Here is a 26,030-nt window from a genome sequence, read left to right as displayed (position 1 = left end):
AATCATCTTGGGGAAAAAAATAATTGGATGGCCATGGGCTCCTAGCCTTTTAGTACCAATTGTTGAGCTGTAAAGAAGAAGAAGTCCAGAGTATAAGCATTACCAAGACATGACAGAACAGCACTAGAAAGCAGAGCACTGTATTTGTCCAAAAGCCCATTGAGCCAAGAGTCACAACCAGGCTTCCTGAGCACCTTATTTCTTCTTTTCTTCTTCTTGCATTGGGTCAATGACCCAAGACTGAAATTGAGAACATATAGAAATTCTTAACATAAGGGTGACGACAAATTTTACAATATTTTATGAAACTAAACAGTATGGATGACAGAGAATTTTACAACGTTCTATGAAAATAAATAGTATTATCTGCCTCAGAGTTAATTACCAAATAAGATTATCTGCCTCAGAGTTAATTTTGTATTTACCAACAATGTGTATACATTAACAAATCCAGAGGCAAGCAATTGAAATTTGAAAAGAATCTTGAATAATGAATCATCTCATATTACACATTTTCATTATAAAGTATGTGTCTCTGGCGTTGTTTAATTGTATTGGATTGCATTTTTTTGGACTTTTTGTAAAAAAATAATTGTAAAGATTTAATATATATGAAATAAAAAAATGATTGAAAAATGTGTCCGCGAGGAAAATTGCAATACAAACATAGCTTTGATTTTCCAGCTCTACATCTTTATTTGGAGTGTGCTATAATTGAGAATTGAGACAAAAATGTTCAAGGTGTACCATGACAGAAATTGTTGTCTAAAAGCTTATGCAATTAAATCAGTAAGCATTTACCTGTCAAATCGGAGAAACAAGAAAAAGGAAGCAAAAAAAAAAAGGGGCACGCTTTACCTCACTCATCTTTCTTATAATCTTTATATTTGACACAAATTCCATGACCCCAAAATCTTAAGATATTTAGTTTAGCAAGTCGATCTTCTTAGAAAAAAAAAAACGGTGCATTGTGGTAGAAACAATGCTAATCAAAAGGCTTAACAGATGCAAACAAAGTTTAGCTCTTTGGGGGTAAAGAAACTAGTGGAGAGATAAGCCATCTGGGTTTAAGAGCAAATTTCAACACCAAAGTAGCTTTATCTTAGTCAGCACAAAAAATTGATTTGCAGTTTTTCAATTAGAGATAAGCTAAGGATTAGCATGTTTCCTGTACAGTTATCGCACATGTATCTTGATGGCACAAAATTTGGCACTGCCGACTACATCTCACTCAAAATTGACCAGCTCGAATGTCTCTGTCTAGGCGCTCAGCATTAAGGGTCCCCGGAATTTCCCTGAAATCTTCATTGAAGATGGAATATGCACTGCAGAAGTGAAGGATCATTAGAGACTAAAAACCTTGTACAACTCCAGACCTGTATGATTAGATGATAAAGGGAAATCATAGAAGCAACAGACTACTTGAACACACAAAGATGCAAGAAGATATAGAATCTCTCAGCATACTGCATAGGATGCAACATGAAAAGAAAGGGAAGCAAAAGAAAGGACACAGTAACTTTGCCAAGCGGCCAATTCCCAAAGTTGGCACATTTGAGCTGTTGATTGATGATTTATTGGTTTGAAACCTATCTAATTGCTGAGACATAGAGGATCAATGGGAAATCAAATGTTGGGTGGCCTTAGTACACCCACTTCCACCAAATAAAAATTTAAAGAAAAAAGGTAATAGCCACAGCAGAAAGTGCAAATCAGGGCATAGATGAGAAAATTTAAGGTCATGTGCATGAATTGCAACCTCATGAATGTTTTTATTTGCTTCATGTTTTAAAATAGATTTTTTTTTGGGTTGTGGGAGTGGGAGGCACATCTATGTCGCATAAGAATAATGTCTGTTACCATCAAGGATAAACAACATTTGAAATAATATAGAGCGCACACCCTGCATAAAAGTAGAAACTTCTTTTATACAACTCTGAGGACTAATCCAATTTTCGTAAAGCTATTGCTCAATCTACCTACAGTTGCTTTTCCTTGATATGGATTTTCTTAATGCTTTTCTTTATTTTACTTGATTTCCCATGTCGTTATTCAAAAGATCCAATCTGTCTACAGAAACATAGGAGCTTCTAACGGATCCAAAAATAGCAAATGCAATGATACTCAAAAGTTTACATTCCAACATAGTTGAGATTGCAGTTGACACATTGCGCAAGCTTTGTTTCACTTTGCTGTTCCAAGTAGAATATTTAGCTCATAAGTAAGATACATAAAAAAATTTTATGCACCAGGAAAATATCAGAACAACTAATAATAGTCAATGTTTCAAGAACATACCTGACATCACCAGGTTGTCGCTGTCCAAGATTGTAGAAGATAATAGCAAACCCTGTTGCAAGTACCTAAAATATAACAGCAATAGGTAAGGTAAAATATGATTATAAACTCTTTTCAAAAAAGATTACATGGAGAAAGTGCTTTATCCAATTTGGTAGACATGATGAGACATTTGTGAAAACTTACCAACAATGTGCTTCCACAGGAGTAAGTTTCAGAAAAGAAAGTACCAAAAGAGCACTCTATGCTGATTTGGTTTATCTGCTACCCATTAGGTATTTTAACCAAACCAAAATCTAACTAGTCTTGCTGCCTGGATAATTATGGCTATCTTGACTATAACTTTAATCTTTTGACCTTCAGATGCCGACAAATTCATCATTTTCATGAAACAAGAATGCCATGCACATGACTAGTTCTTCATACAGGTTACCACAGTCACAGTAAACTTCAATCTTATAGGATATAAAAGAAACCAGAAATCTAAAACAAATGAAAAGAGAAGCAGAGAACAACACTTACATATAAAGGGCCAAGATCCAATTTTTGGGCAACAGGTGCCAGAATAAACCATAAAACAATTAGAATCCACATCTTTACACTAAGCGAGACCATTGCCATCAAAAGGATATCTACATAGGTTAAAGCAGAATCAGAACAGATGATCAGGACTTTGCCATCTTACTCCCTATAAAAAAAAAGACTGTAAAATCAAATGCTCACCGGGTAACTTCAACTTCTCACGTAATGCAATGAAAAGTCTCCTTTTCCACCCAGTAATTGATTGTGGAAGTTGAAACCTCTAAAATGTAGAAATAAGAAGAAATGAGATGAAACAGAGCACAATGAAACTGAGAACAACAGTGCAAACACCCCACAGACAAATAAAGAAAGAAGCAAGACAAATTAAAAAATAGAAGGAAAAAATATGCCTGTATATATTAGTAAAAGATTTATACCAACCAGTTCATGATCATCGTCATCATCCAAACCATCATCTGCATGCTTTGGAGGTGGCTTTGGTTTAGTAGCAACTATTAAGGAATCTGAAAAGTGAAGAATACCAATTGTAATAAGCAGAGTGAGACATGTCCAAAAAGAAAATCCCAGACAACCTCAACTATGAAACCAAAGTTCTCATGCTAGAAAAAAACATGACAAAAGAGAAATTGAATATTTGAAACGAACATCATTCTTCATGGCCTAACTTCTATTGTCCACATCTTTGTTAGGAGTATCCAGAATAACATCCATTGTCCCCAAATGAAACACATGGACTCTAGATGTTACGACTCTTTGATTACTTTAGACAAACTGATTTACAATATTATTCATGGTAGGATAAAAGATTAGAAAATGTAGCATTTCTTTATATTTTAGCATTTTCCCAAATTGTAAAAAGATCCTTTTCCAAAGTAGACAAACAGATTTAACATTAAGAACTTTTATCTTTTACTATTTATCTTTGTTGATTTTTGCATGCTAGACATTGAGCTTTTTCCTTCGCTTTTAAGAGAGCTCCACTAGCACAAAATCAAAATTGTGCTACTAGGAATATTAACATCCACCAAAGTTGAGTTCTATTTGGGGTAAGCAAACTTTAAACAAATTTTTTTAGATGGGCAAATCCTAATTTGAGGGTAGCAAACTGGTTTAACCCTTTCTTCCTGAAATTCCAACAGTTTAAAAGGATCCTCATGTTCCAAAGATCAAACTAATATAAACATTACCTACAAACCTACTCATCTACTCGAAGCTGTAGTCGAAATCTGCAAAACCGTACAATTGCACAAAAAAATGTTTTCTCTGAGGTTCATAGCAGTGTAACAAAGGATTCAGAAATGACAAACATCCCAAATAAAACAAACAGAAATGAAATAAGAGCTATTCACGCCACCATGTTAATTGCGTATCTGCACAATTGTGAAGAAAATTTCCTACCATTTCAGGTGAATTTATGATCTAATAATTGATTTATTGGCAAGAGACAAATAAAAAAAAAAGAAAGGCTGTTAAATGACTGTACAAAATCACCTAAGTTCCTTAAGCACCAGCTGACCATGGATTCCATCATACACTTCATCTATAGGCTTGACCAGCGGATCAACAGATAGCATTGCAGTATTATGTAACATGTTCGTATCAACATATCAACAATAAATAGCCAAATTTTAAGATGCCACTCCTTCACGATGCATTTGTCAGAACTTACAATGTCTCCGTCATATCAATACTTCAAGGTATCTAAATATATGCCCTACACAAAATCCCTAGTGTGAAAAGTTTATGCTTAACGGATTTCAGCAAAAGAAAAAGATGCAGCAAGGTACAATTTGGCTAAAACAACAGAGAAGCTGAAATTGAGAAGTGGACCTCCGTTCTTTAGTTGAATTATTACATCATTGCCATTTTTGTTGTCATGCAACACATTTCCTCGCCAAATAAGCGTCAGATTTTCGCTAGGCAAATCTCCATTTTGAGCAATCAATTTTCTCAAGTCATGCACCTATGTTGCAGCATAGAGAACACAAGCATAACATGTTAAAATACCCTCCACAGATTGTGTAACTCTTTAAGTTCTCAAGAGTTAGATAATTGAAACCAAAATTGCTCTAAATAATTAAAAGGAAAAGAAATAACAGAAAGTGCATTCCTTTAGTACGTTAAGACATATTAAATACAAAAGATGGAAGCGAAAAAAAAACTCCTCTCACAAATTTAGTTACAGAAAGACACCAAGCATAACATTTGGAACCAGCTAACGACTCAAATTCCAGGCAAAGGTATAAAAGTGGGCATTGGAACAACTTCCTAAACTTCAGAACACAATTAAATTTCATTACCAGAGAGAAATATGACACACTCATAGAAGAATTACAACACAAGTACAAAATGTATGCATCACCGCCAAGGATAACAATACCTGCAAAAGCTGAAATTCCTTAATGATACATGTTTTAACTCATCATTTTTTCAAAGTATTATGGACCCAAACTCATGAAATACTAACAAAAAAAAAACTCATGAAATGCTAATATCATACTTTTGCCGCTGCAGAAGGTGATAATATCTTAATAATAACTTGAGGCATCTATAAAGCTCTTCACATACGCACTAATTATGCTTTTTGGTCTTATGCCCTGAAGCACCATCTTTACAGAGGCAAGAGAAGAGATTCGATTTTTGGCTGTCTAATTACCTATAAATGGGTTGCTCAAGATGGCAAAGCAAGAGAGGGAAGCACCAAGTTAGTCAAGCCCAAATCTATCACCATTCGCTTTGCTTATAAAACTCTTCACATGTCCACAAAGCATGTTTGCCTTATGACCTCAAGCACTATCTTTACAAAGGAAAAAGAAGAGATCCTCTCTTCAGCTCGCTAATTATCTAATGCAATGGGTTCAAGATGACAACGCAAGAGAGGGAAGCAGCAAGTTAATCAAGCCCAAAACTATCACCATTTACTTTCCTATAACAAGCTGAGAACTATCTTCTTTGACACCATTCTGAAGTCTGACAAAAATCCTTAAAATCAGAAAGCCAAGGGCGCCCTGGATCTTAGGTACTCCCAAAAAATGCAGCCAAAAATCGGACATCCTTAAACCAATTATAGACAGAGAAAGTCATCTTACATCTTACGTTGTCTGTCCAGTAGTTAAGGCTACAAACTACATCATAGTCAAATAGTAGTGGGAAGAACTTGATGTAAGACCAGATATCTTGGACCCAACAATCAGACAAAGAAAATCTATCACATTTCTTTCACCTGTTCAGAACTTGTAGTTCCGCTTATATAGTAGATATTATTGCTAATGCTCAAGTATGAAAAAGAAAGAGCTATATCTGAGCCCTAAACTTGATACTTTTCTTTACCTATTTCTTCTGTGCCATTTCCTTCCAATAAAATGAAATGCCTAAATGATCTAATCCACGCATTAGAACTAAGAGTGCCCATCCAAAACTTCGTCACAACCTCTAAAGGACGGCCTTCACATTTGCAGAAGTACAACTACAATCACAACACTTCACCAAACTGGATTCAAAGATCAGTCAAAATGCGATAAATCAGCTCCCTATGAGTTAAACCTTCCTGCTTTTGACTATAAAATGTTTAATTCCACTTCAAACAAGTTCACAGGCTACATTGCTCAACCATTGCTCATTCTTTTCTCCTATTCCTTTCTGTTACACTCTTTCTTAGAATTGATCTTTTGAAGCATTATATCAAAGCCTCATTGGTAAAATTCATTCACAAACACCAAATTTCAAAAACAAGCTGCAAAAATTACACACAACGAACCTCATAATTTCCCCTAAAGCCTTCATCTTTTCCACATAAAAATCCAGCACAAAATTTACGATTTACACCATAAGGAAAAAGGAAAATTCAAAGAGATAATATCTAACATCAAACAGAAGCTCACAGGAAAGAAAGCACAAATAATTCCACAAATCTATCGAAATAAAACAGATATAAGAAATCCCAATTACTTTGATTGAAGACGGAACAATTAAACGAGAGGGAGGCGAAGGACCAATTTTTTTGAGAGTAATTTCCGCAGTCGAATTGCTTCTGCTCTCTTCAATTTCATTTCCACGGTGACCGTCCTGTTCAATCTCAGCCATCGTCCGATCAGTTCATCAAACTTCGAAAGGAATCCGACAGCCAATTCGGGGAACAAAAATCTTTAATATGGCTGAAGCTTAAGTTGAAACAAAGGGGGAAAATGGCAGGAAACCAAGAACGGGCAATTTGCAATTTGTACCCTCAATTTTTGTCGTGGTGACAAAATTACCACCAATCAATAATACTAAAACTATTGGTTAATTAGTTTAAACTCCCCAAGATTTAGTGTTTTATTCACTTTAGTTTTGACATTATTCTAGTAACTAAGGATGGCAATGGCACGGCCACCCGCCCCGCAAGGGCTAACACTCCCCTGCCCCGCCACTCTCTTTAAAAAAATAAATATATAAAAAATATATGTATATAATCATATATAATATATAATTTAATTTAGTTACAAACTTATGAAAATGATATTATTAGTTATATGTATTATATAATGTACATTAGTATATGTAATATAATTGATATTATCAATTATACTAATAACTATATATGTGTACTAATACAAATTATTAATTGGTTATACTAAATTTACTAATACATTTATACTAAATCCCTAATTACACTTAATATAATAACATTTTTTCTCAAAAAAAAGCATAAGCACAATAATGAATTAGTGATTGTATTTGTGCCAAAAGTGAAAACTTGACTACTTTAGTTGTATTTATTTCATCATGTTGGATTGTATTCAAATAAATTTTGTTTGATTGTTTTTATAAGTTTCAATTGTGAAATTACAATAAATAATAATTTGGTGATGTGTTGATATTTTAGTACTTGATTATTTGTTAAAATTTTACTATAATAAAATTATATAATAAATTTTTATTAACCCCACAGGAGAAGCGGGGTGGGGCGGGGGGAATTTGTAGGCAGCGAGGCGAGGGACGGGAGACCTTACTAGTAACACTTGATCTCCTCTTAATTTGGCTGTTCAAAACAACTATTAAAAGACTTCCAATGGTTAAATTGTCCAATACAAGGTCATGATGTTAGTTAATAAAAGCACAATTTGTCTATTAACATTTGACTGTCCACATATGTGACAAGGAGATCAAATTTTTTTTAAAAAAAATACTACCCAGGATATAAATGTGGAGCAACTTGCTCGTGTTATTGAAGCGTATCATCTAATGTTTAATTTGTTGTTTGATTTATGTTAGAACATATAACTTAATTTTAGGGTGATATTTTGCTACGAATCACGATCTATATGGATAATCTCATATGAAAGTGTGAGGATCATAATTCAGTTCGTATGCATCTACTCTTTTGTAAACTGCAATATCTGTAAATTAAACCTCGTGTATATTATCAAAATCCATTTGATGATGTTTGGATGTATACTTATTGGAATAAGGGTTAATCACAATTAATTCCCTTAAAGTATACCACATTTCTCACTTTACCCCCTAACCATTTATTTGTCTCACTTTATTTCCCCATTGGACAAAATTATCCCTCTATTATTTTAAACTCTTATTTTTCTCTTTTATTTTTTTCCTTTCCCCTTTCGTGCTCTTTTATTTTCTTTGTCTCTTTCTTCTTTCTTGAAGTCTTCATCTTTCCCACAAAAATCTTCATCTTAATGATTGAAATTAAAAAAGAGGAATTACAGAGATCTATCTTTTCCTTAAAGGATTAAAAAAATATTTAAATCACTTTCCTAAAATATAATTTTTTAGCCTTTTAATTTTTTTAATTTTGGGTTTTCCTCTTACCTTTCTAGTTTCTCATTTTGTTCTCAAGAAAATATCATAAGATGAAATTGTGACCTGATTAATAATCATCAATTGAAATTTGTGGCACGTGGCATCATACAAAAAATCAAAATTAGTTTTTGATGCCTTTTAAACCTTCACCCAGAAATGCAATTACAAATTCAAAACAAAAATTTCTGTTGAGATGGAGTTTTCTATTGGGAAGGATGAAAGAGAGAAGAAAGAGAAAAAGAAATAAAAGAGAAGAAAAAAGGTGAATGAAAAGTTAAAATAATGGAAGGGTAATTTGTCCTACAGGAGGTTAAGTGAGCAAAATTAAAGGTTAGGGGTAAAGTGAGAAATGGAATATACCTTAAGGGAATTAATTGTAATTAACCCTTGGAATAATGAATGTCCTTGACTTTAACACCAGGACATTTATGTTCCATTAGGGCAGTTGTGGATAAGCATCCATCTATTTAGAAGAAAAATCAACAAAAGATCATTTACCGTACTAGAATATATATAGTACAAGTAAATTTAAATAGAGCAGTAGCACACTTGGTCTCAGAATTTAGTTCCAAGGATGAGGCTTTCATTTTGCACCATTCATAGGAGATAATAAAAACAAGAACTATATGGTAACAACTCCACTTTTCATTGACACGACCAAATCCAAGCTGCCTGCACAGAGCACGTAAAGAAGATAACATGGCAATGAGGATGTGGGCTTCTTCTACAGCCAATGCACTAAAACTCTCCACTGCCATCAGACCTCAGTTCTCTCCTGCTTTCTCTCTCTCCAGATGCTTTTCTACTGGTATCTATATATATAGATAGTCTTTTTTGTAAGTTTTAATGTTTGTTTAGGAGCTATGAATCCTATCTGATACTGAAAATTGATACACATTTCTAAATCTTGCAGTTCTGGAAGGCTTTAAGTATGCAAACTCACATGAATGGGTAAAGCATGAAGGCCCGGTGGCTGCAGTTGGTATCACTGACCATGCTCAGGTAAAGAGTTATACTCTGTTGCTCCTCTTTGTTCATCAAACAAAGTTAGTAATCTTTTCACCTTCAATTAGCATTACTTTCTAGTTTCCGCTTGATTTGTACAGGTTGATGATTGATAAAAAGGTATATAGCTTTAGCGAAAATGCAGAATTAGCACTCGAAACTTACTTGAAAGCTAGAAATTTATAGATGATGGGCTAGTCATTGTTCCCTTCATTGGATAAAGAGTGAAAGAAGGTTGAATTTGGGCATGATTTTTTCAGGATCATCTTGGAGAAGTGGTTTTCGTGGAGCTGCCGGATGCTGGTTCTGTTGTTAGCCAAGGCAAAAGTTTTGGAAATGTTGAAAGTGTAAAAGCCACCAGCGATGTTAATTCTCCAATCTCTGGTGAGGTTGTTGAGGTTAACTCCAAGCTCAGCGAGACCCCTGGTTTGGTAAGTAATCCTCACACTTCCATCCCTACTCCATTGACAAAATATAGCAGTAGTCGCACCAGGTTATTTATTCATTTTCATCATTCCCTTAAGCTTATTTAGAAAGAAAATGATTCGTTTTTGTATTTAATTTTGGCTATGTATGAAGATCAACTCAAGTCCATATGAAGATGGATGGATGATTAAGGTAAAGCCCAGCAACCCATCAGAACTGGAATCCTTAATGGGTTCAAAAGAATATACAAAGTTCTGTGAAGAAGAAGCAGGCCATTGAAACTTGTATTGCTACATTTACCTTCCCTGGACTAACTGGTTGAAATCAATACCATTCTGAGAACTTCATGTGAATCAGCATCTTGACGCAAAGATAACTACTTGAAGTTGCTTTTATGGCTTCTTAATATCTTCCCTTTCCACATAATGCATGCATTCTCCCCATGTAATCAAGACCATTTCTTTGTCTTTGTTGTTTCAAATTACAAATTTGCTTTTTTTTTTGTTGCAATATCTATCTTTTGTAGTGCATTATTCATTATATATGTGGGGATAAATTAGAGTATAAGATGACTAGAATTAATCTTCATTAACCATTAGTGTAAAGATATTTTTACACTCAGCTAGTAGTAGCGAGATTAGTCAAGTTCTTGTTTCGATTCTCTAATCCTTCCCGTTTCTCTTTTCCCTGTAACGTTTGAGCATTCCTTTAACCAACAAAATATTTGTTTATATAAGCACATTTAGATAAATTCTACATGTGTAAAAAAAAAGAAATTGAAATTGAAATTAAATTAAAGTGACCTCATGTGTAAAATAATTTACAAATGGTCTGCAAGAAAGACTAATCTAGATGTGGTTGACATCTTAGGAAGTCATGCAACTTTTGGATGGTTTGGAAGCCTGGCCTTATAATGAAAAGGAAGAAATTGAAGATCAAGATTTCTTGTCAACTAGTTCTTTGGTGGCCCATTCTAGACGCTGACTGATTGAAAAATACTAAGGCCTCGTTTGAAATTGCCATACTTTTGATAAAAAAGAATTTTTTTGCGTTAAATGTATTTTTAAAGCGTTTATGAATATCGTTCTATAAAATTAGGAATTAAGTTTTTGGTGTTAAAAGTACTTTTGGCAAAATGTCAAATTTGGTACTTTTGTGATCTAGATAAAATTTGAGACTCACAAAAGTTACTTTTGACTTGAGATAAAATGATATTAGCACAAAATTTACTCAAATCACAAAAGTTACTTTTGACAGAGATGAAATTATATTAGCACTTCTTAAAAAATTTCTAGCACTTCATCCTCCCTTTAAAAGCATAAAGGGAAGATGGAGTGTTAGAGACTTTTTAAGGAGTGCCAAGAACATCTCACTATTAATTTTGTAGTAATATTTTAACTTGCATATGAAAAAAAAAAAGAGGGAAAAGATGTTTGGGGGAGGGAGAAAGAGCAGGACATGGACCCTTTTGCCACCGGCACCAACTTAATTTCAGTAAAACCTTTTTTTGGTGGTGCTGACTTTGCTATTTTTAATGAAACATTTGTCCTCTATAATTAATTTACATGAAAATTCTTGGTCACTCCTTAAAAAAAAAAAAGAAAATTCTTGGTCACCTGGTATTTTATGAGAATATGAAGAGAGAAGTTGAAATTATTTACACATTTTCACTTGAACCCTTCTCATGGTACTATTTTGTTTTGGTTTAAATGCCACTACTTTCTGAGATCACATAGTCTGATCTTTTTTCTTTGTTAATACTACGAAGTACGAACCCTTATCTTATACTATGTCATCACTCATCTACCCATTAGGCTAACTGAGTTATGAGTACTGATTAAGCTAAACCACTCATCTCTGCCATTAGGGCACATGAGCAACTAATTCCAAAATGAGATTTAGAATTCAAACCACTATTACAAACAATCTTCACACACGGACACATATATATATACACACACACATACACACACTACACTTGGATGGTTGATTTAGAGGTATTCGTAAAAAGGTTTACTTAATAGTTTTAAGATTAATATTTCCTACACTGATAGTGTATACATTGTCGGTGTTGAATGAATAACAACTATGCAAAATTTGAATTTGAAATTCAATTTTTATATATGTGTCATGGATCCAACGGTGATAGCGTATGCATTGTCAGTGTATATAAGATTTACTCATACTTTTATTGATGAAGTTGATTGACAACTTGTAACTAATATTCTGTCGTCAGAGGGGAATTAATTGAGTGGTTCGAGAGATTGTAAGTGAAAGATTTTGAATTCGAATCCTTCCATTTATATTAAAAAAATTGAAAAAAACACCCTCTTTTGCTTTTGTTGTTTTACCTGATAAATACACACCACATGGGTCTTAAATTTTGACAGCATACACAGAACCATTTACAGACCAATATGGATTCTTTGAATATACAATCACCAAAAATGAAAAGAAGCATATTTTCAATTTATATATATCTAGATACAGATATTTATATATCACTATCACAAGCCGGTAGCTGGTCAACATCTTTGGTACTACTAATTCATGCATATGACTTTGTCAACTTCTTGATTCTAGCCAGGCACTTGTCAGCCGGCCTAGTAATTGGTAGATATTGCACCCTGCTTCCTGGATTAATGCGTTCAAGCCTGCCAAAAATAATTTTGATATATAAAAACTACAATGCAAAAGAAAAGGACTTCTCAAACAGGGAAAAAAAAGTAACGAAAATCAGAATGCAAATCTCAAATTTTTACCTGTAGTTTAGAAGGAAATAGTGCAAAAAGACAGAAATTTCAAGCTTGGCCAAATCTGCACCGGGGCACAACCGACTACCAGCTCCAAAGGGAACCAGAGTCCCTATTTTGATTGTGGGATCCTGAGATTGTTTTTCAAACAGACAAAATTGAGGATTCTTTATATTTCCTTCTTCTAATCTTTAGCCAACAAAAAATTTATTCTACAGATACAATTTGTCAAAACAAATACCAAACTAAAGCTTTCACGTACTTCCCATCTTGAGGGGTTGAAATCTTTTGGGCTCTTGTAGTTTTCAGGATCAAAATGAACGTTCCTGATCCATGGTAAAACTCTCCATCCTTTGGGTATCGTATAACCTAAGAGACCTCCTCGTTTTTATTAAAAGCCACAACCAAATAAAATTGATACAAGGAGAGAAAGGTGAGGTAATAACAAACCGTTTATGTCTACATCACTTTTTGCTTCTCGAAAGAGTGCAAATGAGAGGTTTACTACTCGCAGTGTTTCATCAATTACCTACGCAAAACAATACCAACAACTGTGATAGGTTAATATGCTCTAATTTATTCATTTATCTTACTACCAGTTATCTGAGCATCTTTAAGAAAATAAAAGTTGCTTATAACATCGAATATCGTAAATTTACCAAATTCTAATTATGGACCAATTTTGATTTTACACTCCCCCAAGAAGAATGTACAAAGTAGTAATATATATGCAGCTCGTCCAAGAATACATAAGAGCCATGAACTTCAAAGTATACATGAATTTGTGATCAAATGAAAAGTTTGCGATCGACTAGTGTCACACTAGAATGAGTACCCTAGAATTAAAGCTCACCTTAACGACGCAAGCTACTTGTATCTAACGTAAATATTGTACATTTGCATGTACATTAGGAAAGCTATCGTTGTTGTGGGGCTAGTGGTCAAGGAGTTGAACTCTCGCCTCTCGTAAGTAAATCAGGGTAATCCTCCTAATCGGCAGATTTGGGGTAGGAAGGTAATAGGGGAGTGGGAGGGTTGGAAAAAAAAAAGGGAATGGTGTCATAGTCAAAATTCCATTTTATTGAGTACGATGAAAATTAAATGTAATTCTGAATAAGTAACAGATCCTGCTCTAATGCATGTATTTTACGTATACTTACCGTCTGAAGATACTTCATTTGTCTAATTTCCCTGAAGTTTAGCCCTGTATCTGAAAACGCTCTTCTCTTCACAATGTCCTCTTGTTCCTCCTAAAATGTATAAATTTAAGTCCCTACAAAGTTATATTGCCCAAACATATATACCAGCAATTATTACTCTCAAAGTCTTACTCAGACGAATATGTACCTACCACAGCCTTCTGTAAGGTCTGAGGATGCTCGTGAAGGAGTATAATGGCCCATGTTACAGCATGACCAGAAGATTCATGCCCAGCTAACAAGAATATGATTACCAAATCCACAATCTGCTCGTCGTTCAATTTGTTTCCTGCATCGTCTTGGATTACCATCATCAAAGTTAACAAGTCCTTTTTAGTCCTTGATTCAACATTACTTTTGGACAGCATCCTCCTTTTGCACACAATCGCCGCAAATGTCTTCACTAAGCTCTTCCTCGCCTAACACCCGCGCCAAAACAGGCAAATATTTCTAGATTAGATCTTGAAAAGAACTTATAATATACACTTAGTTCTTGTATAAGCAAAAATGGAGGTTGGATTGATCATCTTGAGGCATGACAATGTTATTCTTAAGGTGTTATTTGCCCCCGTTACACAAATTATTTACTACAGGGTTAAGATAAATTACCCCTAAGATTGAGAGACAAAGAAATAACATTTTATTTTCTCAAAAGAATGGTTAACGAATTTAGGACCAGCTCTAGTTTAACATGCACGTCCTACAAGGATCCAGCACCGGATCCTTTAAGATTCTTGCCGGATCAAGAGCCCGATGGAAATACTACTGAAAAAACGAAGCATTTGGACCACAATCTGGCTGTAGATGGACCTCTTTGAAACCCAAGCCGGATCCTCAGAAATGATCAACAATCCTTAATGTCTGATTTTTACAATTCCAGATTTATTTGTACATTTCCAAGGCTCATGGTTTACTATTTCATTTACAAACTATTATCAACAGTAGATGCTTATACCAAGTGCCAAATCATTTGCATTTTGACTCAAGTTACAAGCATTTAAAGTAGTATAACCCTCAAGATCGAGTCCATGTAAATATGAATATTTGTTTGGATATATTATTAGTACAAACTATTTTTTTGGTATTATAATAACTTTTTCTAATTACCTTTCTATTCATTAATTACTTTGCGTGCATCACAATATAAAAAGTGCTATATTAATATTTTTTTTGAAAAACTTTTATCCAAAGACATAGGAAGATTCAAAAAAAACATAGAAGGTTAAGAATCCTCACCTTGAGTGCCCGGTGGTACGCAAAACCGGGGAGGTTTACGGCCATTGACTTGAGTCCATTAGACAGTACAGTATATTCATGTTCCATGTGATCCAATGATTTTTCATCATTAATTTCGTTACCCATAATAATGTTCATCATCACCTTGAAAGCAGTTTTCCTCATCTCAGTTAACAACTGAATTGGTTCATCCTTACTTGCCCATGTATCAAACGTAGTTCTAGCGATATCCTCAATATAGCCAATAAACAGTGATAATGCTTCCTGACCGGCAACTGGAGCTGCTATTAGCTGCCGGAGACGCTTATGTTCTTGATTCGATACGCCGTGGAGTCCTCTCTTTCCTACCAAATCTGAGACTGATCTAGGCCAACCGGGTCCAAAACGCTCATCTGTCAAAACTTTTCTGCATGCTTCAGCTGTTGTAACAATTATGCTTGGCTTTCCAAACAGTAGTGTCCGGTACATTGGCGCCTGCCCAAATCTATATCCAGAAAGTTTATGCCCGCAAGAAAAAAAAAAGGAAGAAAAAAAGCTATAAACATGAGCAAGTGGAATGCCAATAATGATACCTGAAAAAAGAAAAGGGAGGGAGAGATAGAGAGGAGACCTGGTAGTGAAGGAGGAGATGAATGAATCAGGATTACCAAACTTGAAAGCTCTGAAGAAAGAAAACATATTGCCAATCAAAGGGAAGCCCAAGTCACCAGGGGGTAGTGTTTTTTGCAGTGCACCCAAAGGGCTCACGTATATCCACTCGTTTGTTCTCCTTAGCAAAGTATAGACTATGGAGACACTGCCCATTATCAAAGCTGTGAAAAAGCATACTTGGTCATATTCCATGATTAGCTACCCAGCTAGACAACGTTGGTTATTAGAGATCTTTGCTAAGATTGATCACAAACTCTCTTTTGGTTGTTGTCAATCTTATAATCTGGCCTAGCATATTTATAGTTGTAATACGGGATTAGGTCGATGAGGCACTGACACGAATTAAAGAGCTAATTGCCCGTAGAGCCGATCTTCTACGTTTAGGCTAAAATTTTAGCTAGTCAAGAAAATTGAGATCTCTTCTACGTTTAGATATAATGTGCCTCAAAAACTGAATAGTGAAAGGCAAAATGTTCAATGCTTCTTCCAATTTTTTACTGTTGCAAATTGATATATTACATGAAATGAAAGGACGGTACGGAGAGGTGTTCAATAAGCATGGACTTGGTTCAAGAAGTGACGTTTTTCTATATTGTCGTCCGTTAATTTTTCATGCTATATTTTTCTTCACATGGCTTTTGAAGTACAAATATTAGCAAAGTGCTGATGGTTGAGAGAATTTAAAGAAAAAAACATACATTATTCAGACAAAAAACATGCATCCCCAACAATTTGACAACAAATTCTTTAATTCTCAAGTGATCAGCGCAAATGTTTACTAACTCCGTTTCGCTGGAAGGAGGTAGGGGAGAAAGATGAGTTAGGTGATATAAGAGAAGGAAGTGTAATTAGGAGTTTCAGATTCAAGACCTTCTACTTACACTATTAAAAAAAAAGAAAAAAAGAAACTATGTTTCGTTTCAATCCAATGTGGCCAAATTAGAATCATTTTACTTAGTTTTGGTTCTTAATAATTAAGGAAATGATTAGAATCGTTTTACCTATTTTTGGTTCTTAATAATTAGGGAAATTATGAGAATCCTTTTACCTAATTTTGGTTCTTGATAATTTTAAGGAACTGATTAGAATCATTTTTTGGTTCTTAATTAAGGAAATGACAAGGACAGAAATATTAAGCAATGTGAGGCGAAAACAATTTCATTAAAAAAAAAAAGAGAGAAACTAACGAATTGAGTGGTCTTTTTTATGGCAAATTTGGCAAAGTAAATAAACTATTTGAAGCTTCTTATTTTGATTTCATTTCTCTCCACTTTGGTAGAGGATACTAAACTATTCAGTAGTCTCATGTTTCTCCCTCGTGGCCTCATTTCCTTTTCTTGTCACAGAACTTCGAAAGAAGACAAAACCTACCACAATTGTCTATCTCGAGTAATCAATTCATTTCATTGCCACCCCAATCAGCAATATAATTCTGCCGCCGTTGTATTGGTTTTGGGTCCGATCAAAATTTAAATGCTTTCAGCAATACCTAGGAGAAATTTTTCTCTACCAAATACCAATAACATTAAAAAAGAAAATGTCTTGACGTGTATCACTGGTGAATTTGTTCGAACAGCGGGTTATTTGTATAAATTTATTTACTTTTATTATAAACTTATTTTTTAATTATCTTTTTATCTTACGCACATTATATAAAAAAAAGTATTACATTATTTTTTTTTAAAAAATATTCCAAATAATCTACTATTCAAATATATTACTATTTTTGGTCCACTCCCGATACGTTAAAACCTTGAATACCAACTAGCATGAGGCTGATTATCTCTTTTTTTTTCTTTCATTTTCTTTATTTAAAGTTTCAAACTTCAATTTGTTCCTGACAGAGATCGGTAACCACCGGCTGGGATTTATTGATTCAGTGAGTATGGTTGAACCGAATATTTCATAGCGATTAAGACAGGATGCCAAGAATGAGTTCGCCATGTTTCTACTATTTTGGCTGAAAAGCAATTGAAATAAATGGACCATTATCTAATTTGTCTAGTAGTTGAATTGTCAGCCAATTTCTGGTGATTGATGGGTCCTATCCTAGAGTTTTGGGTACTGCATTTCATTAATTTTTCCTTTTAATGCCTGCTAAGGCAGATAAAAATGGGCACATGCCCTTAATTGCCTGCTAAAAAATCTTGCATGCAAGAATATATACATCAGTAAATAAATGTATATAACATGAAAAATGGTAGGCTTCTTAATGATAACTGGAGCTTTTACATTGGTCATGACCAACTATTGGACTTGTTTGCCAACAATAGAATAGAATATATATATATATAGCAAGAAAAAACTCAAAAGTTATAGCCTACAATTTTTTTTTTTGGGTATTCGAAAATATTCAGACTAATTGAGTTGCTTTAACTAACAAACCTGTGTAACTTGGTCATTACCCTTATATATACTTCTATCTTTAAGGTTCCCACCAAGTAAATTTGGCATTGAAATGGCAAACCCAAAGCCTCAAATGATCTCAAAGGTTCTCATCAAGCCCTCCCTTCCTACCTCAGAACACTTGAAGACTTACAATCTCTCTGTGTTAGATCAGCTTTCCCCACATTTCTACCTCCCCATAGTCCTCTTCTACCCACCACCTGATTCTGGTAATTCATCCAACTACACTACCATATCTTCTCATCTCAAGAAATCCCTATCAGAAACCCTGACTCATTACTACCCTTTTGCTGGAAGACTAGCCCCTAACAAGGACTCGATTGATTGTAATGATGAAGGACTCGATTTCTACGAAGCCCGAATAGAATGCAAAATCTCTGATGTCCTGAAGAACCCTGACCCGGAGACCATGGATTTGTTCTCTCCACCTGGAATGCTGTTCAATGAATCTTTCCAGGGAAGTCCCTTTATTGTGCAAGTAACCTATTTCAGCTGTGGAGGAACAGCAATCAGCGTGTCCATGCTACACAAGGTTACTGATGCCTGTGCTTTGCTTGGATTCATCAATGATTGGGCTGCTCTAGCTAGTGGTTCTATGGTCTCTCCCATGTTCCTTACACAACAAGTGATCTCACCGTATAAGGATGAAATCACTGTCCCCGGAATTAACCTTGACAAGAACATTACTGTTGTCACGAGGAGGTTTTCTTTTAATCCTTCCAAGCTCTCTGACCTCAAGGCTATGGTATCCGATGATTTGGGAAAAATTCATAGTCCTAGTAGGGTTGAAGTTGTGGCTGCACTGATTTACAAGTGTGCTATGGCTGCATCAGAGGCAAAATCAGGCATGTCATGGCCATCAATGTTAATGCAGGCTGCAAATATGCGCCCCCGAGTTGTCCCACCATTGCCAGATAATTGTGTTGGAAATTTTTCTTGGTTTTTCTCAATCATGACTAATGATGAAAAAGACAAGGATATGACAACAATTATCGCTGCACTGAAGAAAGCAGCTCAAGGGTTTTCTGAGAAGTTTGGGAATGGATTAAGTGCTGATAATTGCTACTCACTTATATGTGAGTCCATTGAAGGGGCAAGAAAAGTGATGAGGCAAAATCAGGGTGAAATTGAGGTCTACAGATGTAGCAGCTTGTGTAGATATCCGTTTAATCTAATCAACTTTGGTTGGGGAAGACCAATATGGGTGGGAACTAGCACTAGTCAGATGAAAAATACCTTTCATTTGCTGGATAACCCGAAATCAGGAGGCATAGAAGCTCTAGTGACACTGGAGGAATCAAATATGTCCATGTTTGAGAAGGATGAAGAGCTGCTAAAGTTTGCTGCCCTAAATTCAACTGCTATCGATGATTGATGCTTGAGTACTAAAATTAAGCCAGGAGTTTGATGGTCTTAATGTCGTTGCTTTTGTCTTGTTCCGTGTTTTGCTATTGTACAATTTGGGTGAATGTTTATTGGGAAGATTCATCAAAGCCATAGCAGTCACCCCTTGTTACTTGACAGATATCAAATGATGTTAGGCTATTGCTTAAAATGACTAATAGGCCTATGTCCAAAAAAAGAAACAAAATACCAAAAATTCTACAGAAAATGCAATGCATAAAATCCAAATCAAGAAATAGAGGGAAAAAATTATAAGAAAAGCAGAATGATATTTCACATAAATCCTTTTGTTAGAACAAAGAGAATAAAATAAAAAAATAAAAAAAAAAACTCACCATGCAAAACAATGGAGCTCTTTAGTGCTTTATTTCTACTACGTACCCTTATGTGTACTATATTAATTTTCGTAATTCAATTAACTAATCGTTATTTCATGCTCTTTGAAATCACAATTTACCACTAATGTGCTTTGAATTTCTGAATTTTATAACACTTTCAAGTTCTTTTTCATACTTAGTTATCATTCTATTGATTAGATGTTATATAGTCAGTTGGCATTTTATCATTTTTAATAAATATTGAATATTTCTAGCATCTTATTAATTTTTGAATTATTAAGAATTGCAATTCGTGGGGCTTAAGCCCCCAGCTCGAGGCTTTTACCATGGACAGAACAACTAACAATGCCCCCCAACACCTCCACCTTATGAACACTGACAGCCACATCCGATTTGGGAGGGGAGGGGAGAGGAGAGGAAGAGAGGAAGGAGGAAGGAGGAAGGAGGAAGAGGGAAAAGGAAAAAGAAAGGAGAGAGGAGGAGGAAGGGGGGCCAGGAGGGATAGTAACGGCAATGGAAGAGGGAGGAGATGAGGCGTGGTGACTGTTGTGTATGGTGAAATATTCAATAAATTTTTAAAAATATCTCAATAAAATTTAAAGTTTTAAAAAAACACTCTAAAACACATCCACATTAACAAGTTTTTGACATATAATTCCACAATGTAATATTTCAAAAAACACTTCTAAAAACACATAATTCAAAGGGGTCCTATGTTTTGGAACTAATCTAGATTCATGGCCGACAACCTGAGTTACGAAGATTACTGATTGAAGGTGGTCTCTACTCCCTTAGCTACGTTGTCAAAACTCAACCAAGTGATCAAACGGAGGAATGCGACAGTGACTCATTTGGAAAAGTTGGGATGAATTATATTTGGAGGCAATAGCGTAGCAAAGGACATTGTATAGCGATAGACACAACCTTGCACGGTTGCACCTATTAATAAATGAAATTTGGGTGGGACTCATGGGATAAGCTCCTTATGAAAATGATCCTTATTTAACTAACCGTATTGGGATGGTCTTGGCATCAATTTAATGCTGGGTTTATGGATGAACCATTAATGGCCAATTATGTTTATCTTGTCGAGGGATTAGGTAGGTACGATACAATTGCTGTCATACATTGAATTAGAATGCGTAAAAAAAAAAAGATTAATCTTATATACACGGTGAATGTTTACACTATCACCATTAGATATATGCCACATGCTCATGTTTTATCCATCCAATCGTAATAGTGTATACACTGACAGCGTATATAAAATTTACTCTGAAAAAAATATCATACATACGAGTACAACAAAGTTTATGAGTATATATCATATCATATAAGAAATATAACGACTACACACTCATACAAAAATCTCAATCTCACCTGTCCCAATTCCATTTCGTTGATAAAAGGATTTTTCTTTTGTCTTTCTTTGGCAGTGTACTTATTGGTGTACCGAGGTCTCATGTTATAGGATGCCTGTGTAGCGGCTTGGAAGAAACTAAAGTGATGTTCCAACTGTATCTTAAAATCTATATCAAGTTGTCATTCTAGAAGTGAGGGACAAAAAGAACGTTACGAACTAAAGAGGTCATTTTCCCAAAGTTTTTAGCAAGCCTGAAGAAGAAGAAGAAGAGACGTGGTACATTGCAATGCATTTGGACCATATTGAAAGAAAAAACTAAAAATTGCTTTGACTTTATCAACATGACAAGCATAATACAGAGAGGAAGGGGTGAAGTGGTGCGGGAAGAAGGAGCGTAAATTAGAGGTATTACACTTGAAAAAAAAAGGGATATAGAAGATAGCAAACAAATTATTTCAGATTAACAGGTACTTGAAAAATGAAAGAAACAGGATGAAAAGGGAAAAAGAAATAATTCCTTGAAACTTTAGTACGCCAAACAACCGCAGGAATGCAATACCGCAATGAGTATACTGTTGATACATTACATACTACATGATGGATATCTCATATCAGCATGAATCGTAATACGCAAAGCTAATTAAGTATTATAACTGAACAATAATAGGTGCTAAATTTGAATTTGGCACTGGAATTTATTAGCACTAATAGCTAATATGATGACTATACACTGAACAACATGTCCCTTTGACATGAATTCTAAGGGGCTTTCATCTTATCTTCAGTTCTCTGCCTTCTGGTTGGTGATGCTGTCCTGTTTTCTTTTTGGGAGCTGCCATTGACAAGAAATATCAATTCGTGTTCCAGTGGATGGACTGGTGGGATACACAGAGAGTGAAAGGGGAAACAGAAGCAGAAAGGAGATAAAAGTTTCTGACAGTCTGTAACATGTTACTACACAAGGATGCAACCAGAACATGCTTAGAATCAGAAACTTCCTACGAAACTAGGATAGCTTTTTTGATGTTAGAAATCATATTGGTAAAAAGAAAATACCATAAGTCAGCCCTGGTATGATTAATTTTGTTTACTTAAAAACAAGAGCATGTTATCCTTCTCCCTCAACCCACCAGAAAAAAAAAATGAAAAAGAACATTGGTCCAAAGTTACTCTGGTTTTTCGCTGATGTCCCAAATCTATGTTTGAACAGGATTCCTAACATCATACCATAGTCGTTTTATCCTGCCAAGCCCATTGAAGTTTCAGTCTTCTTTTGTTTGTTAAACCTTAAACAATGCAGAAAGAAGACTGTTCAAGTACAAGATCTGCTAAGGAAGGCACATTCATTTGTTTGTTAAACGTTACAAAGTGCAGAAATAGCATGGTTCCAATGCAAGATCTCACAAGAACCCAAACTTTAAGGAGATTCTTCATGCGTATGGGACAAAAGCTCTACTAATAAGTAGATCTTAGCTTGTAGCCACCATGATTAGCCACTTCCTTCTTCCTAATTGTATCCGTTCACTCATAAAAAGTTTAGAACTGAAGATAAACCTTCCATAATGTCCTACATTTTCTAACGTGGGACTTTGCTTGGAAAGGAAACTCAGTCCTACTGAAAGCCGAAATTTGTTTCCATACTTCTTCAATACAGCAGACATACGACTAGTAACACTCTCATAATAACCTTAACTTTCATATGAACAAAATAGAAGAATGAGTAACTTGTGCAGGAAGAATTTTTCAGGAGAAGAAGGAATATCTAAGAAAGAAGAATTTCTGCCTAACTGCGAATATTGACAATTGTATTCTCAGAATAGGCAGAGAAAAGAAGCAGGCAACTAATAAACTCTTTTGTTATCTTTCACATGATTCTATTGTACTATCCACAAGTTAGCCATAGCTACCAATGTTCATAATTTTTCCTATTAAAAAAGCACCTCCACTTGCGGGGAGGATTTAGTATCAACATGTCACTCTACATGATGTTAATGCTTGTATATATGCAATTAATAATTCAATTTAGTACAGAAAAAATTTTCTATCCCCCACAAGATTTTACCTCCATCTAAATCTCACACACACACGCTGCACAAAAAATGTAATAGGTTACAGCTCAAAAAATAAAGAATAAAAAGTTTCTAGTTAAGTTCATAAGGAAAATGCCACTAATAACCATAAAATTAGAAACAAAAGCTTAAACAAGTTAATAAATTTCCAGAATAGTAAGGCAAAATTTTGATTTTATTTGGGTATAGTCAAAACACATTCAAAAGTAATAAAACTTTAACCCTCATGTGACAAACATGTAAGATTTACTTATGCTATCCTTGAGAACTGGGGGAAAAAATTCAGAACTCACTATGTATAATGATCAAGATGCTCCAAAAGATGGTCAAGTGCTACTCAAATCATACATATTAGCAAAATCCAAACACAATTGCCGGTCCCTTGTATCACCCCAGCCTCCCCAGCCCCGAAAGCCAGCTTGATACCCTGCTTGTTTCCAATATATATGTACTCCCCAGTCTGTTTTAATGTTGGGAACTTTGTCGATGTTTTCCACTTGAATATTCAAAAAGCCATGATCAACGCAAGCCTGTTTCTCACCCTGACCTTGATGTAAACCACATTTTCCAAAGTGAATAGCACTAGTCCGAGGTCCTCGTAAAGAGTAAACAGGAGCCCCAAATGAAGGGTAAACTGTTGCCCACATTGTTATATCCCAATTATAATCATCAAAGGCACAAAACTCTTTTGCCTTCCTATGTATTTTTTTCCATACAGTCCGATTGAATGCATAACCAATGTTGCCCATCCTCTCTGCAATCAGACTTTCCCAACCCTCTCCCTTTGCTTTCACATCACATGGCGCGAGATTCGCAGCATAACAATCAGGACATTTCATAGGCTTCAACTCTGTTAGTAGCTGAAGATTACGATAGGCATTAGGATAAATGAAATGGTCTTCCTCTATGAAAAGAATATGGCCTAGATGCTGACGAGTCTCCTTTAACCCATCCCACACAGTGTTCATCATCCACCACCAGTGATGCTTCAATGACACAATCTTCGGGGACCGGTGGTTTCCATACTGATCAGGCGTTCCTTCACATTTCTTCTTAACAGGATCATCTTTGTCCTTACAATCATTTGGGGAGACACCAGGGAAGCTATTCTCAAAGATGTGAGGAGAATAAGGGGCAAAAATCTGTTTCACTTGACAAAACTTGATCCCTTCGATAATCCTATTTATCTCTTCAAAATATCCATCATGACTAACAATGAGTAAAGTCTCACTGATCCCCTCTACTCTTGAGAGGCTATCAACAACCACTTTGAGATATTGGGGCCGGTTATGAACATACAAAACTATCACTATATTATCCTTAGCTAGCTTAGGATATAAATTCAAGTTCCTAGGAGGTAACTCATTTCGCTTCTGAAGTCGAATTGACAATTCATTCTGCTTAGGAAGATTCACATTTTCTGTTCTCGGACTATAATTAAAAGTCACTTGCAAACTCTCAGCACTTTCATATGCATCCCTGATTACAGAATCAGAAACAGGGCTGTACCTATGAAGAAATATTATCAAAAAGGCTCCGAACAACGTGATCACAGCTACAGACAAGAAACGGCGAAAAGCCGCTTCCTTGATTCTTAATTTCCCATGAGCGGCCATTCTTTCAATCAAACACAATTGACTATCAAGATCCCTTCACCATACTTAGCAGACAGAGTACCAATCTTTTCCTAGTAAACGTAAACAACAGCATCTTATCACTAGCAATAAAGGTTCAAACTTGATGAATTTCCAGAACTAAAGATCAAAAGTGGCAACAACCCAGTAAAAATGAGATCAAAATACTAAAAGGGTCAGCATCAATAACCTCCAAAATGGTCTTCAACGGGAAAACTGAAGCATCAAAAACATCCAAAAATCAGCACTTTCTGCGGCTGAATATCAAAGAATTAGCTAGCAGCATCCAAAATCGAAAACCCACCAGGAAAATCCACTAAAGCATACCATTCTTGATTAATTGGCAGTGTAAAGATTGAGATCAAAGATCAGTGAAATCCAACAAAAATGACAAGTAGAAACTTAGGATTCTCAGAAGGGTTAGAAGGGAAAAAAAATATAATCAGAACTTTGAAAAGTGGAATCGTTGACGACTTGTTAAGACTTGAGACTGTTAAATAAAAAATAGTGCGGGAAAGTCCAAAGACTCGGGAGTTCGGAGAAAATGGCGCAGCCAAAGAGGGAGTTTGAGAAGAAGGACGACTTACATTTTCTCCATCGAAAATGGAAAGGGCAAAAAATGAAAAACGAAAGTAAACAAGAGAAGACTTCGGTTTGATAAAATGTCCACTTTGTACAGGACTACTCTTCTAAGAAATTCGGGAGTTATTTTTATTCATTTTTTACTTAAAGCCAGGATGAGAAAACTGTTAGAAATATTTACTGTTATTAGTTAATCATGTTTGTTTGTTTTGTTCTACCTAATTAATGGGTCAGTAGAGTTAGGTTCCGTTTGATAAAACTGAATTTGAATTCTAAAGTCTGAATTTTGAAATCTAAATACTGAAACAATTAATTTGCTGA

At 35.1% G+C, this 26,030-nt stretch overlaps 5 protein-coding genes across 6 annotated transcripts; 2 read left to right on the top strand and 3 right to left on the bottom strand.

Moving 5' to 3' along the window:
- Nucleotides 1-975: 975 nt before the first annotated feature.
- Nucleotides 976-7,093, bottom strand: LOC113779227. The gene is made up of 7 exons (XM_027324755.1): nucleotides 6,790-7,093; nucleotides 4,672-4,804; nucleotides 3,262-3,344; nucleotides 3,022-3,100; nucleotides 2,821-2,930; nucleotides 2,299-2,363; nucleotides 976-1,325 (listed from the first exon to the last, which is right to left on the bottom strand). Exons 1-7 carry the CDS (start codon nucleotides 6,922-6,924, stop codon nucleotides 1,232-1,234), a joined length of 699 nt encoding a protein of 232 aa, XP_027180556.1. The 5' UTR covers nucleotides 6,925-7,093; the 3' UTR covers nucleotides 976-1,231.
- A 2,161-nt stretch (nucleotides 7,094-9,254) lies between these two features.
- LOC113779348 (glycine cleavage system H protein, mitochondrial) lies at nucleotides 9,255-10,588 on the top strand. Its single transcript, XM_027324911.1, has 4 exons — nucleotides 9,255-9,451; nucleotides 9,557-9,645; nucleotides 9,909-10,079; nucleotides 10,228-10,588. The coding sequence occupies exons 1-4, from the start codon at nucleotides 9,343-9,345 to the stop codon at nucleotides 10,351-10,353; spliced, it is 495 nt and encodes a 164-aa protein (XP_027180712.1). The 5' UTR covers nucleotides 9,255-9,342; the 3' UTR covers nucleotides 10,354-10,588.
- Nucleotides 10,589-12,386: 1,798 nt separating this feature from the next.
- LOC113781447 (ent-kaurenoic acid oxidase 2-like) lies at nucleotides 12,387-16,196 on the bottom strand. 2 transcript variants are annotated; one of them, XM_027327386.1, is made up of 8 exons: nucleotides 15,873-16,196; nucleotides 15,263-15,746; nucleotides 14,179-14,445; nucleotides 13,988-14,077; nucleotides 13,278-13,356; nucleotides 13,069-13,196; nucleotides 12,837-12,958; nucleotides 12,387-12,728 (listed from the first exon to the last, which is right to left on the bottom strand). In XM_027327386.1, exons 1-8 carry the CDS (start codon nucleotides 16,103-16,105, stop codon nucleotides 12,623-12,625), a joined length of 1,509 nt encoding a protein of 502 aa, XP_027183187.1. In that variant the 5' UTR covers nucleotides 16,106-16,196; the 3' UTR covers nucleotides 12,387-12,622. The 2 variants fall into 2 exon arrangements, with proteins under 2 accessions (XP_027183187.1, XP_027183188.1); XM_027327387.1 differs by having other exon boundaries at nucleotides 13,090-13,196; nucleotides 15,873-16,194.
- A 2,173-nt stretch (nucleotides 16,197-18,369) lies between these two features.
- Nucleotides 18,370-19,874, top strand: LOC113779266 (vinorine synthase-like). The gene has a single exon (XM_027324808.1). It carries the CDS (start codon nucleotides 18,372-18,374, stop codon nucleotides 19,692-19,694), a length of 1,323 nt encoding a protein of 440 aa, XP_027180609.1. The 5' UTR covers nucleotides 18,370-18,371; the 3' UTR covers nucleotides 19,695-19,874.
- Nucleotides 19,875-21,917: 2,043 nt separating this feature from the next.
- LOC113779912 (alpha-1,6-mannosyl-glycoprotein 2-beta-N-acetylglucosaminyltransferase) lies at nucleotides 21,918-25,749 on the bottom strand. Its single transcript, XM_027325696.1, has 2 exons — nucleotides 23,787-25,749; nucleotides 21,918-22,256 (listed from the first exon to the last, which is right to left on the bottom strand). Exon 1 carries the CDS (start codon nucleotides 25,107-25,109, stop codon nucleotides 23,820-23,822), a length of 1,290 nt encoding a protein of 429 aa, XP_027181497.1. The 5' UTR covers nucleotides 25,110-25,749; the 3' UTR covers nucleotides 21,918-22,256; nucleotides 23,787-23,819.
- Nucleotides 25,750-26,030: the final 281 nt, after the last annotated feature.

Source organism: Coffea eugenioides, chromosome 8 (genome assembly GCF_003713205.1).
Source record: "Coffea eugenioides isolate CCC68of chromosome 8, Ceug_1.0, whole genome shotgun sequence".
Lineage (NCBI taxonomy): Eukaryota > Viridiplantae > Streptophyta > Magnoliopsida > Gentianales > Rubiaceae > Coffea > Coffea eugenioides.
This window is presented reverse-complemented; position numbering and strand designations above follow the sequence as displayed.

Coding starts and splice junctions, on each gene's coding strand:
- LOC113779266 (XM_027324808.1), top strand. CDS start 18,372: ATGGCAAACCCAAAGCCTCAAATGATCTCAAAGGTTCTCATCAAGCCC.
- LOC113781447 (XM_027327386.1), bottom strand. CDS start 16,105: ATGGAATATGACCAAGTATGCTTTTTCACAGCTTTGATAATGGGCAGT. Junction 15,747..15,872: donor ATCTCCTCCTTCACTACCAG/GTCTCCTCTCTA, acceptor TTCTGGATATAG/ATTTGGGCAGGCGCCAATGT. Junction 12,729..12,836: donor TATTTCCTTCTAAACTACAG/GTAAAAATTTGA, acceptor TATTTTTGGCAG/GCTTGAACGCATTAATCCAG.
- LOC113779912 (XM_027325696.1), bottom strand. CDS start 25,109: ATGGCCGCTCATGGGAAATTAAGAATCAAGGAAGCGGCTTTTCGCCGT.
- LOC113779348 (XM_027324911.1), top strand. CDS start 9,343: ATGGCAATGAGGATGTGGGCTTCTTCTACAGCCAATGCACTAAAACTC. Junction 9,646..9,908: donor GTATCACTGACCATGCTCAG/GTAAAGAGTTAT, acceptor TGATTTTTTCAG/GATCATCTTGGAGAAGTGGT. Junction 10,080..10,227: donor TCAGCGAGACCCCTGGTTTG/GTAAGTAATCCT, acceptor CTATGTATGAAG/ATCAACTCAAGTCCATATGA.
- LOC113779227 (XM_027324755.1), bottom strand. CDS start 6,924: ATGGCTGAGATTGAACAGGACGGTCACCGTGGAAATGAAATTGAAGAG. Junction 3,101..3,261: donor ATGACGATGATCATGAACTG/GTTGGTATAAAT, acceptor TCTACATTTTAG/AGGTTTCAACTTCCACAATC. Junction 2,931..3,021: donor TGAGAAGTTGAAGTTACCCG/GTGAGCATTTGA, acceptor TAACCTATGTAG/ATATCCTTTTGATGGCAATG.